This window comes from Pholis gunnellus, assembly GCF_910591455.1.
Source record: "Pholis gunnellus genome assembly, chromosome: 14".
Classification (NCBI taxonomy): Eukaryota; Metazoa; Chordata; class Actinopteri; order Perciformes; family Pholidae; genus Pholis; species Pholis gunnellus.
The window spans coordinates 12,008,842-12,023,533 of record NC_136541.1 but is presented as its reverse complement, the minus strand read 5'-3'; the positions used below and the strand labels follow the sequence as shown (position 1 = coordinate 12,023,533).

At 41.9% G+C, this 14,692-nt stretch overlaps 2 protein-coding genes across 2 annotated transcripts; one reads left to right on the top strand and one right to left on the bottom strand.

Annotated features, from left to right (window-relative positions):
- Positions 1 to 543: 543 nt before the first annotated feature.
- On the top strand, positions 544 to 2,354 carry fam78ba (family with sequence similarity 78 member Ba; the record flags this gene model as incomplete). Its single annotated transcript, XM_079173669.1, has 3 exons — positions 544 to 945; positions 1,110 to 1,389; positions 2,112 to 2,354. Exons 1-3 carry the CDS (start codon positions 611 to 613, stop codon positions 2,352 to 2,354), a joined length of 858 nt encoding a protein of 285 aa, XP_079029795.1. The 5' UTR covers positions 544 to 610.
- A 1,874-nt stretch (positions 2,355 to 4,228) lies between these two features.
- slc35a3b (solute carrier family 35 member A3b) lies at positions 4,229 to 14,583 on the bottom strand. The gene is made up of 9 exons (XM_079173343.1): positions 14,238 to 14,583; positions 10,652 to 10,756; positions 8,941 to 9,187; positions 8,578 to 8,720; positions 7,490 to 7,612; positions 7,119 to 7,293; positions 5,827 to 5,945; positions 5,612 to 5,745; positions 4,229 to 5,140 (listed from the first exon to the last, which is right to left on the bottom strand). The coding sequence occupies exons 1-9, from the start codon at positions 14,289 to 14,291 to the stop codon at positions 5,047 to 5,049; spliced, it is 1,194 nt and encodes a 397-aa protein (XP_079029469.1). The 5' UTR covers positions 14,292 to 14,583; the 3' UTR covers positions 4,229 to 5,046.
- Positions 14,584 to 14,692: the final 109 nt, after the last annotated feature.

Sequence of the window (14,692 nt, the reverse complement as noted above, 5' to 3'; positions counted from 1 at the left end):
CATTCTCGCTTTCTTTTTTTTATGAAGCTTCTTTTCATGTAGGTCAAGGTGATGAAGAGCCCGATTTTGTCTTTTGAGGGCGCCGCGCGAATGTAGGGCTAATACAGGAAAGCACAAGCAAACAAAAGGCATCCAGCCCCCCTCCTCTGACGCACCTGGCTGCCCTGTCGCCACTTGACATGACAGCGCAGAGCCGGGAGCAGAGCAGCAGGATCAAGGGGCACCGACGTGCAGCCGGACGTGTGGACTCGACGAGGAATAGAGGAGCATCCGGACGCACGGCGGAGAAGCAGCAGCTGCCCAGGGGAGGCCGGATTGCAGTTTCTGGGGACGAGCGCCAAGGGCAGTGCGGCAGTCAGCAGGCAGACCGGGGGGAGGAGGCTGCGGAGATCTGTGATACTTCCCCCCCAGGCCCCACCGCGCTCTCACCTCCGTATCATCCTGAAAATACGATGGTGGACGCTTTTATATTTCATCTATGGTGACTCTGATACTCCCCGTCATTTTCTTTCCTTTTTTTTCCCTCCTCCTTCCCAACCAATCAGTGGTGATGGGCAATTAAAAGATTTAGATCTGGTCTTCAGGCAAGGGTGGACCCCGGAGGGGACTGATGTGCATACTGGCCAGGTATCATTTGCTCCCCACTTCTCTGGTTTTGCTCATTTTGCTAGTCGCCTGCACTATGGGCTGTATTCAGAGCATTGCATGCAAGCCCCGCATCAGACGGGAGAACATTGTGGTGTATGAGGTATCCGCCTCTATCGACCAGTGTCCCACCATCATTGAGGAGAACTCACCGATTGTGCTCCGTTACAAGACGCCTTACTTCAGGGCCTCAGCAGGGGTTGTGATGCCACCAGTGCCCCGCAATGAAACCTGGGTGGTTGGCTGGATCCAGGCTTGCACCCAGATGGAGTTCTACAACACCTATGGTGATATTGGCATGTAAGTGTAAAGCAGACAAACTTTTTGCCACTGAATGTGCTCAGTGTGTGTGTTTAGTGTTTGGATGTGCACACCTGTCTCCAGTAATATTACACACTCAGAACATCTAGACCACAACCCTGCACCTGCAAAAAAACGTTGTCCTCTTCCGTCCACTGCCGCAGGTCCAGCTGGGAGTTACCAGAGCTGCGAGAGTGTCGGGTCAAGGCCATCAGCGACTCAGATGGCGTCAGCTACCCCTGGTACGGCAACACCACAGAGACAGTCACCCTGACCGGACCCACATCCAAACCGTCACGCCTGACGGTCAGCATGAACGACAACTTCTACCCCAGCGTGACCTGGGCTGTGCCCATCAGCAACAGCAACACGCCCATGCTAACCCACATCACCAGGGACCAGAGCTTCATCACCTGGCTGGTAGCCATGAACTCCGTCACCAAGGTAGGACAAAAACATGGAGAGCAGCTCGACATTGGAGATATATCACTTTGCTCCCACTTGCATCAAGCTCGTATCTTCATACTGCTGCGTTATTTCACCAGCGTTCTCACAGTTGTTTTGCAGATTTGTCCGGTGCAGTTTAAATGAAGAACGCTGGCTATGCATCTTCAGAGACTGCTCTTGCATTACACACACAGACTGACTGTGATGTAATCATCTCCCCCTGCACTTTCCCTTTCTGGTGTAAAGTTACAAAGTACCTCCTCCTTGCCTTCAACTCTTCTGAATAAAGCCCCCGTAATGGCCCAATAGGAGTCAGTCCAGCTTAAAGTGTGTATCAAAACACTTACAGTATTCATGTATTGGCTTTGTGGAAGAGTTGTATTCTTTTTAGGATGTTACAGAGAAGGTTGTCAGGCTTGTTTGCTTCATTGTTGGTCAATAAGTTAGACGCAGAAGAAGAGTATGTATTTAGGGACAGAAAACTAGTGTTCAAATTCTGCATTTTAGCCAATTGTTCTTTTTTGTAATTTAAGATAAAATTATATTTAACAAAGCTGAAATAATACATCAGGATGTACAATAACTACATATCTATTAGCAGTAGAAGACATGATGCACAATCAACTTTAACAAAACACTTTTCATGTACTTAATATAGAATGTACCATGCACAAATAAATGTATACAGTACTGACCAATATAACATTCCCCTCCTCCAGGAGCGTATTGTGCTGCAGACGGTGCGGTGGCGGATGCGGGTGGACATTGCTGTGGACCCTGACATGCCTCTGGGCTCTCGGGCCTCGTTGGTGGGTCGTCCCTACCAGGAACAACCGCACATCCTCAACTACCAGGAGCCCATCCCTCCCAACGCGCTGGGGAGGCCGAATGCCAACGACGCCCAAGTGCTCATGTGGAGGCCACGGAGAGGAGCGCCACTAGTGGTCATACCGCCAAAATAAGAGGGTGAAATGGTTGCACAGACAAAAGAATAATTGTTCCCTCCTGCAGAAAAGCGGGCACGATGAAGGTGATGAAGTCATGAAGCCTATGTGAGAAGAGAGAAGTGACGGTTTCACTGCGCTCAAGATGCCAGTTGCTCATTGTCCCTGAAAGATTTAAGTGGGCCATAACATAACAAGCCAGAGTGGATATTACATCAGCTTGGTGTCAGAATGGAAGTCTACAACAAACTAATGTCAAGGGCCTGGGGTTGCATCAAGGCCTTTTTGGCCCCCCAACACGTTTTGGACTGCATTAAAGAGTTCTGCCTGCTTTTTAGTGAAGAAGGAACGCTGTTTTTAGACGTACCACAAAGGTATTAGACCACAACGAGAACTGCACCCTGCATCCTTATGTAGATCTTATTGCATGAGAGAGTGAGCGTGACAAGAAAAACTGTCCTTGAGAAGTTTAAGAATAGCATTTGTTTTGTATAACTTGATACCTGAAGACATTTTGATTGAAAAGTCAGCCAAAAAAGAAAAACCTGTGGGCTGGTTAAACCTCGTCAGTGCCAACAACGGCCTTCAGCACACTCAGCACAGAGTCAAAGGATGTATTCAGAGAATTTAAAAGAGACAAAGTATTATATGAATCTTTTTAGGTTAAGATTAACTCATGCATCAATCAGATTGTATTAAGAGCACCCACCTCGCATAAAAGTCTGGAAGAAAAACAAATATGCTGTAGTTTTCACTGGAGCTTTTCTTACACACCAAACTTATGCACCAATTTATCAACTCCCTCGCCTCTGTCCTGCAGCTGATATTTTATTCAGATGGGTGACAAACTATCAGAGAGGGGAGTTGGACCTGTTACCACACTAGATACATAATGTCAGCTATGCTTTCAATAAGTGCAGTGTAAATGACTTGGATTAGTGCCATACAACAAATTTAAAACAAGAGGGTGATAGTTGGAACGGGGCCGAATTGTACTCAGGCCTAAGGTAGATTTGATGTGGCACTAATCAAGTCATGTTGCACTTTCAAGTTACATAACTCTTCCTACAATCAGGGAATCTAAATGTACTCTTAATAGTTTCCTTGGTGTTGAATTAAACCAGACTGAATTTTGAAAATGATTCATTTGAATTAGTGCCATTATTTAACATCGGTTTATATGAGGTCATATCTCAGTTTCTGCTCACATCATTTAACGAATATTATTTGCAGTAGTTCTGCAGATAATCCTAGGCGAAGGTTTCCTGTGTCATGGCATGTCCAGTGGCTCATCCTGGGCTCAGTCCAAGTTCCTGCCTGCCACTCCACACAGGAGTCACATGACTCATCCTCCATCTGTGCTTCTCTCCAGGTTCACGCCTCACCTTCCCAGTCTGCCTGCTCGTTTTCTCCCGTCTGTCCACCTCACCACACTCACTATCTCCATCCACGTACACTCATTCGCTCTGAAATCCACAACTATGCAAAGATTATCTGTGTCTGTAAACAAAACCAGAAAGAGAAAGATGTGTATTTTTGTGCATCTGCCTCAATCTCTTTCTTATTTGTCAGGGTCATTGTTGGACAAAAATGGCTGTTGTAAATGTAAAATACTCAGATATTAAAATAGGTTATATTAAATCAGTGTGTCTACATGTGTCGCCGCGCCGCAGCTCATTCAGCCATCTGTTGCTATAGAGACTGGTTTGGTTTTGCAGAATGCACTGCAACTGGAACTGAAAGAAAAGCAGTTCAAAATATTCATGGGTGTGCCCAGCTCTGTGTGTACGCATTCGTGTGTGTTGGAGACAGTGTGCACACATACACACACTCACAGCTCCAACGTATCCATTCATTTCACTTTGAAGTAAGAAAAAAGATCAAGGCAGAGCTGGTTGCTTGAACATGGAAATATGCCTTAATTTATTCATTTGTTCTCACACAAAGACCCTTTTTTTCCGCATTTGAATAACAGCAGAATGAGTGCTTCTGATATGAATACTCAGATTGTGAGCAGCAAGGTCAAAGCAGTCATAACCCATCTCATCTCATCTCATATGAAAAAGGACATTCAGCATCTCTGACCAAAGGTAACCCCTCCTCTTTGCAGCAAGTTGGCTCCTCATTCCACCACTAGATGGAAGCTCTGTCGAGGAGTTTCCTCTCTTTGAGGAAGCCGCTGTCAGCACCATTATTAATAGACTTCCCTTTTTGTTCAGTAAATACACTCATTTCCCCATATCCCATCACACATAATTACACATACAGTATATTGAACTATAAAATAATGGCTTCCAAATATCCACTCGGCCATGGTTTCATCCCAATCTCCCCCTGGTCCCTGTACATTGCACCTATAGAAAGCTACGTTTCCATGGGATAATTCTGTCATACAGTATGTGAGTTTTACTGCAACAGTTGGAATGGAAAGTTAGCTCCACTGTGAGAAGACACTTAAATAAATACATCGACAAAGGACTAGTACATATTGTTGACCCCCATCTTTTGTGCGTAGCAGCATTTCCCCAGGAGTGAAGGGCAGCCTTCAGCTGTAATTGTTTGGCAGTAACAGGTTTTTATCACACTTTTCATATATTCTTAATTTCCGCATGCCAAACTCTCTGTCAGAGTGCATTGAGTCCTGCTCGGGTTTCTGTCGTGTGTGTGTCGTCCCTTCTGTCGGGTAGCACGCTTCACAGAGCGTCTCTGTTTATACTTTGACGGCGCTGCCACTGGCCGGTTTGCGCTCTTTGCTGTAGAGAAATGTGGCAGCAATAACCAGTATTGTCCCAAGGAAAAATAGACTGAGAAAGGCGGGAACAGGGAAGAAAAGAGAGAAAATAAAGAGGCATTAAAAAGTGAATTCAGTTAACAAACAGCTGTGTACTCGGCTCATGTCATGTAAACAAGTTAACAGTTTGGACACTGAACTTAATGCTACTGACAGCATGCTAACATGTTCACAATGACAATGCTTACATGATGTACATTTCCTGATGTTTAGCAGGTGTGGTGTTTGCCATGTTGACCATCTTAGTTTGGCATGTTACCTAGCTGAGGCTAATGGGTTTAAGCTATCTAGACATAAACCAAAGTATTGGAGAACTTGAAACTTTGACCTCCTGTTGCATTCAATTAAAAGTCAGAGGATCATAAAGCCATGCAGCTCACTAGCATTGTAAAAAAAAATAGTGAGCTAATTATTAGTCATGAGGAATTCATTTCAAACCGAAATTAAGCCTTGTGGGGGTGTTCATGAGCATGTATATGTTTACCTTGTAGGGTTAAAGTCCTCCAAGAGCAAATATGAAATAACTGAGGACATGATGATGGACATAGAGGTGGCGAATCCCTTGAGGATGTTGTCTGCATATTTAATGACCACTGCTACGATCAACCCGCCCAGAGCCTGCAGACAGTTAGAAAGGTAGTAAAAGTTACAATGACAATTTGACAAATGTGAGATTGAAGAGAAACTTAATGATCAAACCTGCAAGGTGACGACTGTGCAGGTGACGGTGTTGTAGCCCTGAAACATTCCCGACTCTCTCACCATCTGGCCGTCATACACTATCATTCCTATCAAGCCAAACACAAAGCTGAATGCACCTGGAGGAGACAAGGAGAGACACAGAGGTCAGGTTTGGGTTGAAACTACAAGGTATAGTGATGTTTCAACTGATCTTAGACAGGAAACATTAAGGCAAAAACAATCATGACGGGATGGTGCCATTACTTTTGCTAGAGTTTAGGACAAGTTGTTGTCTTAAGAAGTTGTATTACTACACCTAACTGCCGCTACTGTATTTGAGGTTACAGCTAAAGCTGCTTCACATAAGGTTCAACAGAGTGTAAGATTTAGTTTAAGATTCACACACACACACACACACACACACATACAGGAGAGAATGGAATAGTTTAGTCAAGTGTCACGTGTCCGGCCCATTAACTCCTATACCTCCAAGCACTTATCACTCATTTTTCATGCATCATCACATTGTTGTAACACAAGCACAACATACTGAGAAATCCATAAACAGGCTATATACATGGATTTCACATCAACTGATTGCTTTGTTTGTTTTATGGCTAATGCTCATTGATTGAATAGAGTGCTGCAGGAATGAGTCCTAAAACCAGGAAATGAGTTCGCAATTTTGCACTCGTCTGAATACTAATTCTGAGCACATTACCAGGGTCTGAAAACCTCTTTCCAGGGCCACATGAGACCTTAGACATCTTCACAGGCTGACTAGCACTCCTCCTGATGAGTAAGGTGAACTTTATGAGAAAAATGTAAACACCACACACTCGTCAAATCTCCAGCAGTCAACATAAAGGAGATGTTTATTTTTTCTGGTACAAACCTCCAACAAAACAAGGTTTATGAGTTTCTAAAAATGGTGGCCATTATTAACATTAATAACCCACTCATTAACTCTTAATAGGTCAGTAATAAAACATTGATAAGACCAACGTTTGGGATGCCAGGTTGCGCAAAATCCCTTTCCCTAGCCAAAACTTTTCAGTTGAAATTTGTTTCTTTCAGAATCTATTTTTATTTAGGATACAATTAAGAAATAATTTGGAAAATGATGACACCTTATTCCAGTTTATGTTTGTGACACACAGAACATGAATTTCTGTGAGTGTGAGAGGAGGATGGGTTAGTTTAAACGTCTTATTCTAGTTTATCTATCTAACACACACACACCATTATTGACTCAACACAAATCGTCTCTAAGTCATCTAACCAAGCCAACGGAGGTCATAGTTACCCACCCAGCTGTATGTTACGGACCCACACACTCTGTTTAGTCTGCTTGAGGATTTTCTCAAAATAAACTCCAGCGAAGCCACTGGACACACAGGCCATCAGCACAGCCATCAGCCCCACAAACCGGGAGCCTGTCGACAGGGTCTTGTGCTCAGTGTCACCTTCAGACTCTGAGGGCCACTGTGGAGGTTACAACACTGATCATCACATGCAAGGACAGGCACAGATGGGAAATCTGTCAATTAGAGTAATACAACTCATTTAGGACTAAAACATCTGATGAGTCAATATAGTCGTATTCCACTTTCATGCAGCAGATAAAACGGTGCAGATGTAAATTGCTCAGGGACTTTGCAGGCTCAGTGTCAGCTGGTACCTGCACTAGAGTGACTCCTGCCATGAGTAAGAGCAGGGAGAGCCACTGGTAGAGGCCCAACCTCTTCCCCAGCATGGAGATAGAAAACAGTGCTGTTGTGAGGATCTTCAGCTGGTATGTGACCTGTGTGGAGCACAACACAAACACACCACTAAGCAATAGTTGGGTATATGAATATGACAGAACACTTACATCATCCTGAGCAAACTTAGAAAAGTCAGCTGGTTAGCTTAGCTTCCAGTCAAGGTAAATTAACCAGCTGTTGGCCGTAGCATTAATTGAAGACAGATATGAGAGTGGTATAAATCTTCTAACTTTTGCTTATTGCTACTTATAGAGTTATGAATATGGTACCAATCTTTGGGTCAGCCACTTTTCTTTGTGATGAGTAAAAATGAAAACTTTCTATGGTGTAAGTATTTGATTCTCAAAAGTGGATTTTGCATATATGTCTTTACGTTATTTGAGGTTACAAACTGATGGAACAAAAAAAGTATAATTAACACATTTAATGGAAATGTTAAGATGTTATGCATTCTCTTTAAAGAGAGACTTTATGTCTCTCCAAACAGCAAGCTTTAGTGCCGTATGGTTATGCAATGACCAGGACAGAACAAGATAAGATGGCCTTCATTGTTCTGTGAGATGCTGTTTTTATACCACGAAGATAATGTGTACTCAACAGTCTCCAGTGTATAAAACACTGGCTTCTCCTCTGACCTTTGCTCATTTGCGCATTATAATTATTTTGTCTGTGCTGTGAATCCGACTGCAGGCGCTTGAATTACACTTACAGAATGGCAAAAGTTGACTTTGTTCTTTATTCAACAGAAATTGCCACATTAGACAAAAATAATGGAGAATATATTTTAAAGGATTTATGTAAAACAACATAAAAAAACATTTCCCCTTGACACATACCAAGCTCTGTAAATTCATGGCTACACAGTGAGGCAAATACCAAACCATATGGAAACTAATAACACGCACACACACACACACACACACACACACACACACACACACACACACACACACACACACACACACACACACAGTGAACTTGAACCAGTACATTCATGTGCTACCTGATAGGTGGCTGCGTCCAGGTTGGATAAGGCAACATAGAGCAGATTGTTCTGCAGAGTGTAGATCCCTGCAGGAATAGCCAACTTCATGGTCTCCGCAGGCTTGTTAACAATCTCCTCCTTCAGCAGCCGTACGCTGAAATCTGGCAGAGACAGAGAGGGTGTTGTCAGTAATTTAATCAAGGGACCACCCAAGGACTGAAGAGACAGTGAGCAGAGACAGAGAGGATCTGACAGCCAGCCTGGTATTAAGCGGAAGATTTGAGGACATTTATATGAGATATTGTGCCCTGTAGAGCCTTCAAATAGACTACTAAGAGAATGGAAAAACAGAAACTGCTTACTGTCGCCCTTCTAACTCACTGTTCTCCTTGAAGACGAGGAGGGTGCAGACGAGGATCTTGAGCAGCTCGGCCGACACCACGGCGGATGAGGCCAGGTAGCGGGGGCCGTCTTCCTTCAGGGTGCGGGAGTAGCGCATGGTGAGCACCAGCGAGGTGGTCTGCAACACCAGCACCCCCAGAGACAGATACTTCAGCCTGACGGAGTGTGGCGGTGGCACCACCATCGTGGAGGACTCTGTGCCAGAGTCAGCAGACAACTGAGGAGTCTTTGGGATGGACAAAAAAAAAGAGGACGAATGAGTGAGCCTGGTTCAGTCAGAGAAATTAGGGATTCCCCTGCAGCTATATAATATAATAATATTAAGAAAAACCTATAGAGGGAGCATGAAAGTGAAAAACAAAGGAGAACAGTGGAGGGTGTCTCAGAAGAGTCTGAGAGAGGAGAGAGAGTGAGTGTAGAACAATCAGGAATGCTGGTCGGTAGTTAGACAGAAAGTGGAGCCTGAGGCTGTGCAGGGCATTCCTGGGACTGGCCTGCAGACCTGGAGCCCATTAAACAAGCATCAGACAAGAAATAAGAATTATGGGGTCAAGGGGAAAAAATAGTATTTTACAGTACAACTCAAAGTACAAAACAGCTGTTATCTTCTGTATACTTAGTAAAGAAGACTCCTCCACCAAAAGAAACAAACTGCTTATTCAGGAAGGAAGGGACTGGTGAATTATGAATGAAGCTTCAAGTGACCAGTGTGTTATAAAACAACACAGCCTTCTTTACTTTTCATACCAAATTTGTATTAAAATTCTAAAATTAAAATGTTTCTGTTATATTCCATTTATCATCTGGTTGATGATATACCTATTGTCAGTTAGTTCTTCCTGTTTTAATGTTCTGTTCTAAGAGAGGAAACGTTTTGTGTGCTTGTGTTTGTGATTCTGACATCTAACTACAAGGTCAATTTGTCCTCTGAGGCAATACAGGTAAACTATATTTAAGTATCTCATAAAAATCTAATTAGATCTAAAACTGGCTGTGATCAGTAGAAGTACTCTCCAGAGTATTCATAGCTACTATTTTACATGGGTCTTCTTAATAACATTTGATAATGTTATCACTGGTGTAACTGTCAGGGGGTAGAAGATGTACTCAGATCCTTTAGTTAAATACAATTACCAATACAGCAGTGTAAAATACTCCAATACTCCAAGTGCTACATTAACAATCCTACCCAATAAAAGTACAGTATTATACAGCCTATATTTTACATAGGTAAAATAATCCAATATGATAATATAAAAAAGCAAAGAGATAGATGAGACAAAAGTACAACAAACAAATACAATCTAATAATATTAGTAATAATAGCTGATATCACTCACTGGGGCTACTTCTGCAGAACAAATATGTTTTTTTGATGCTTTAAATACTTTTTACTGATAATACTTAAACCTTTTTACCTAAGTAGGATGATGAACGCAGGACTTTACACTGTTGTATTTGTACTTTTACTTAATTAAAGGGTCTGAATACTTCTTTTAACACTGACACACATACACACACACATGCTGTGTCACAAGATGTCAGGCTTCGGTAGTCTACAAGTTTGATGGAAATTTCACTAAAACGTTTTGTTTATCTACACAGCAGGCTGTCGAGTGTTCAGTGTAGTTGTTATTCATAACCTGTCATGCATTAAAGGTTAGGTCGAGAGAAATGAGGTAATTATTACCAGTCTTGTGACTATGGTGTCCTGGAGGTTTGAAGACGGACATTCTTCACTCTTTTGCCTTACATGGCAACTTGATTGAAGCATCTTTTCATCATCCAAATGCCCCTAAATTAAAAAAAAATTGAAGGCAGAACATGAGGGAAACCATACTCAACTTCTGCAGCGATGTCACTTCTAGAGTAGGTCTGCTACAGCCCCCTTCAAGAGGTGGGAGGAGCTGAGGGACCGCTGCTGGATTTTCTGAGGTAAAACTGAAGCGTGTGATTGGCTCAGGTGGATTATTTGCTCTAGCTAATGTGTACCTGGATCTGACTATAACACTGTTTTTTCCTTCCCGCAGTTAAATAATTATTTTCTTATTTCAAGCACACAAACTGTAAAAGTTATTTGGTGAAAGTACCGCAGGAGGGACTGTGTAAATCTGTGTGCTCTTTTACTGCGAGATAAAGTCCACTGAGCCATGTTATAAAATGGTTGTATATATATTCTACTATGGTTTGTATCTTTTGGTAGAAAGAGGCTGTACAGCAAGCCACGAGGGCCAAAGAAGTGTTGACAGTATAAAAGGTGTGGTGCGTTCAACACACTGATCTCCCTATTTAGCAGCTCTGCTTAGCTGAGGGCCACGGTTACACAATCCCTCTCTGTTGGTGTGTGTCAATGTGTGTGTGTGTCCTTCTACACACACCTAAAACTAACTCTCCTCTCTCTCTTTCTAAGCACATTTTCAGAACACTATCAGCTTTCATTTGCAGTTGCCACACTCTAAACAATTTCACTGTAAAACAACGGTAACTTACTGGCAGCAGGGACGCCAGTAATTGACAGGGTTTTTTTACGGTGAAACTACCGTAATTTACTTTTACGGTATTTTACCATATACTGGATTACGTTATGTGACAGTAGGATAACTGGGTTTTACGGTGAATTTACTGCATATGCCAGAATGTTACCGTTTATTTACAAAGGGTAATACAACCCAATACTTGCATTTAATTCCCAACAAATAAAAGAATAACAATAGACATTCAACACATAATTATTGCAGTTTAATATATGTTCTCAAGACAAATAATAAAGGGACATTTGTATTACATCACAAAACTCACAATGTACTGCATGTTGAGAAGAAAACAAATAAAACCATAAAATCTTTAATGACCGGCTTAACTGAACTCATGAGGATAATCTCAGACCAGTAGCGCCGAGATCGAAAAGTGGCCGATGGTATGCTACTGTTGTTCTGTGGTAGGTACCCATCCCTGGACTGGAATGCTACTTGTTGAGTGGTAGGTACCCATCCCTGGAGTGGTATGCTATTGTTCAGCAGTAGGTGCCCATCCCTGGAGTGGTAATTCACTGTCAGACAGGCACACCAGTACCGTCTATTGATGCATATGCACATTTAATGTAAATTGGTTTGATTCACGAACAGTGATGCCGTAAATGTATTTTTTTAACTTTATTGACAAAGTAGTGCAACATAGTGTCTTAAATTAAGGAATGTATCTATTTTATCTCGTCCATTTTCTTGTTCGGATATATAAAATGACAATAAAGTGATTTAGTATTTACTGGTGTGCCCTGCAACTGATATTATAGCCAATTTATATATGTATATACATACCACTGATCTAAATGGCATACCACTGTAGGGAGAGGTACCTAACCCTGAACAACAGTGGCACACCACAGGGATAGGTACATACCTCTGAACAACAGTGGCATACCAACGGCCACTTTTCGATCTCGGCGTCACTCGCTCAGACACTGAATTAGAATAGCATTAGGAGTGAAACGCTGAATTAAAATAGTATCAAGAACAGTGTAATTGAACATGCATCACAGTCTAGCTTGTTAATAAGTCTTATACACATTTATAGTTAATTTGAACTGCCTGAACTCACACATGAATGAAAACAACAAGGAGAGAGAACACCTTGAAAGAGGACTTGACTGCAGCGTCTGGCTGGTATCCTCAATCTCTGATGATGAGTGACTGTAAAACAAACAAAATAAAAACTTATAGAAACACAATGTACAAACTTCTGGAAAGTTCTATGACATCCAGGATAAACACACTTAAATGAAGCTTTGGGTGTTCATCTGTGGGTTTGCATGTGCCTCACATATGTTAACATATCAGTGCAAGTCTTTGAAAAAACCTAATACAACAATACCATACAGTTTAAATGAACAGACTATGTGATGAGCTGATTACGTTCGGTGAAGAAATGAAGCTAAGACAATGGACCACAACGGACTAACTTGCAACACTAAAATGAGTTTGATCTGGTGTTAATGTTGCCCCTGGGACAACACACACTAACGTTACTGTTAGCGTTACCTCAACTGTTCATCGTCTTCAACATAAGTCGGCGATTTCTGGTCCGCTCTCCATTTTAATAATCGCACCGTTTGCGGTCCTACAGTCGGTTCAATAATAGCGCAAGTAAACACAAGTTAGGTTACTAACGTTACATCTTAACACTGTAATTGGTGATTAACTTTATTTATGTTAACTTAACTTGCTATGCTGTTAGCTAGCTAACCTTTCTACGGCTAATTTAGCTCGAGCTAGCTGATGTTACAGAGCTAGCTCCACCAATATCAGAAACCTAACGTTAATGTAATGAAACAGACCAAGTCGTCGCCTTCCTAAAATAATGGCCCAAGTAATTTTTTCAGTTTTTGCAGAAAACACAAAATAAAATGGCCTAAGTCACACTCTTGACATAGGCCATTAAACTACAGGGGTAGAATCGCATGATCTGTTCAACTGAGGATGTAGGCAATTCTACCAGAGGTGGCCAGCATCATGAGGAGATGATTTAGGCAACAAAATTGTTGTCAAAAAATGACGTAGGCCATTATTTTAGGAAGGTGACGAAGTGAACCTTCATCTGAGATGTTAACAGATCAATAATCATGAAGACAAAACAATACTGGAGACTTTGAATTTCGGATGATAAGCGTAACTTTACCTTGGCGCCTCGGGTGATCTTCACATGGAAGCTGAAGCTGTCCAAAGGCACGTTCAGGAGCAGTCGGTCACGTCTTGACACTCAAAAATGACTTTTAGGCAATGAGCAGTTTGAATAATACAAACTATTCTATCATCATTACTTACACATTAACCTACAATAGACAGTACGATGTAGATGGATTGTGACTCACTGAACATGTATAGAGAAGACCACTTCACAGAAAATACTGTATTATGCTGATAAGTTACAGTAGTCTGCTGGTATGGTTAATTGACGGCATTGACTGTTAATTTGCATGTTACAGTTATTATGAAATACTGTAAGATACTGTTTTAAATCCACCTTAAATGTACAGCAATTCATTACAATGCATGCAGGTATGCAAGGATTTTCAAATTTTTTTATCAAATCGTTTGCTAAAGTTTACTTGTCAGCTGCAGGAATATTTAAACTCCTAATAAGCAGCACCCTATTGGTGGCTCGGTCATTACAAACTCATCCTGCGCAGCCTACAGAGTTTTTTAAGTTCTTGTGGAGATCCCAAAGTCTCAAAAGATATCAAACATGCCAGGCTTCTTTTGTGAGATGACAATATTTACCTGCTGTTGGATGAGAAAATAGTCCAGTTGTTGATCTCTGGACAACGCACTCATATCTTTCAGTCCTCAATCCATGTTGCCAAAGGAAGTTACTAAAGCTATAGTGCAAAGTAGATTTGAAGCAGGAGACGGTGTGCAGTGATATGAATTAAATGAAGTTGAAAAAAAGTTCTAAGCTCATCGTAGGAAGATGCAAATAGGCTCTGTGTCAGATACCTGTTGGCAGGTGAAACAATTTGACACAGATGTTGTGCAAAGCTTTCTTCCCCATGTGTCAGTTGGCTTAGCTCAAATATGCTCTTCCCGCCTCCTTCCCTTGGAAGACAACCGGTTCTAAAATGACTGAACTGAGGTCATTATCATGAATGCCACTGTACAGTAATTTCCTGAAACAAGAGAACAATACTACACTCTTCTGATAGGCTGGAGCTTTGATCACATGGAAGCGTCAGGAC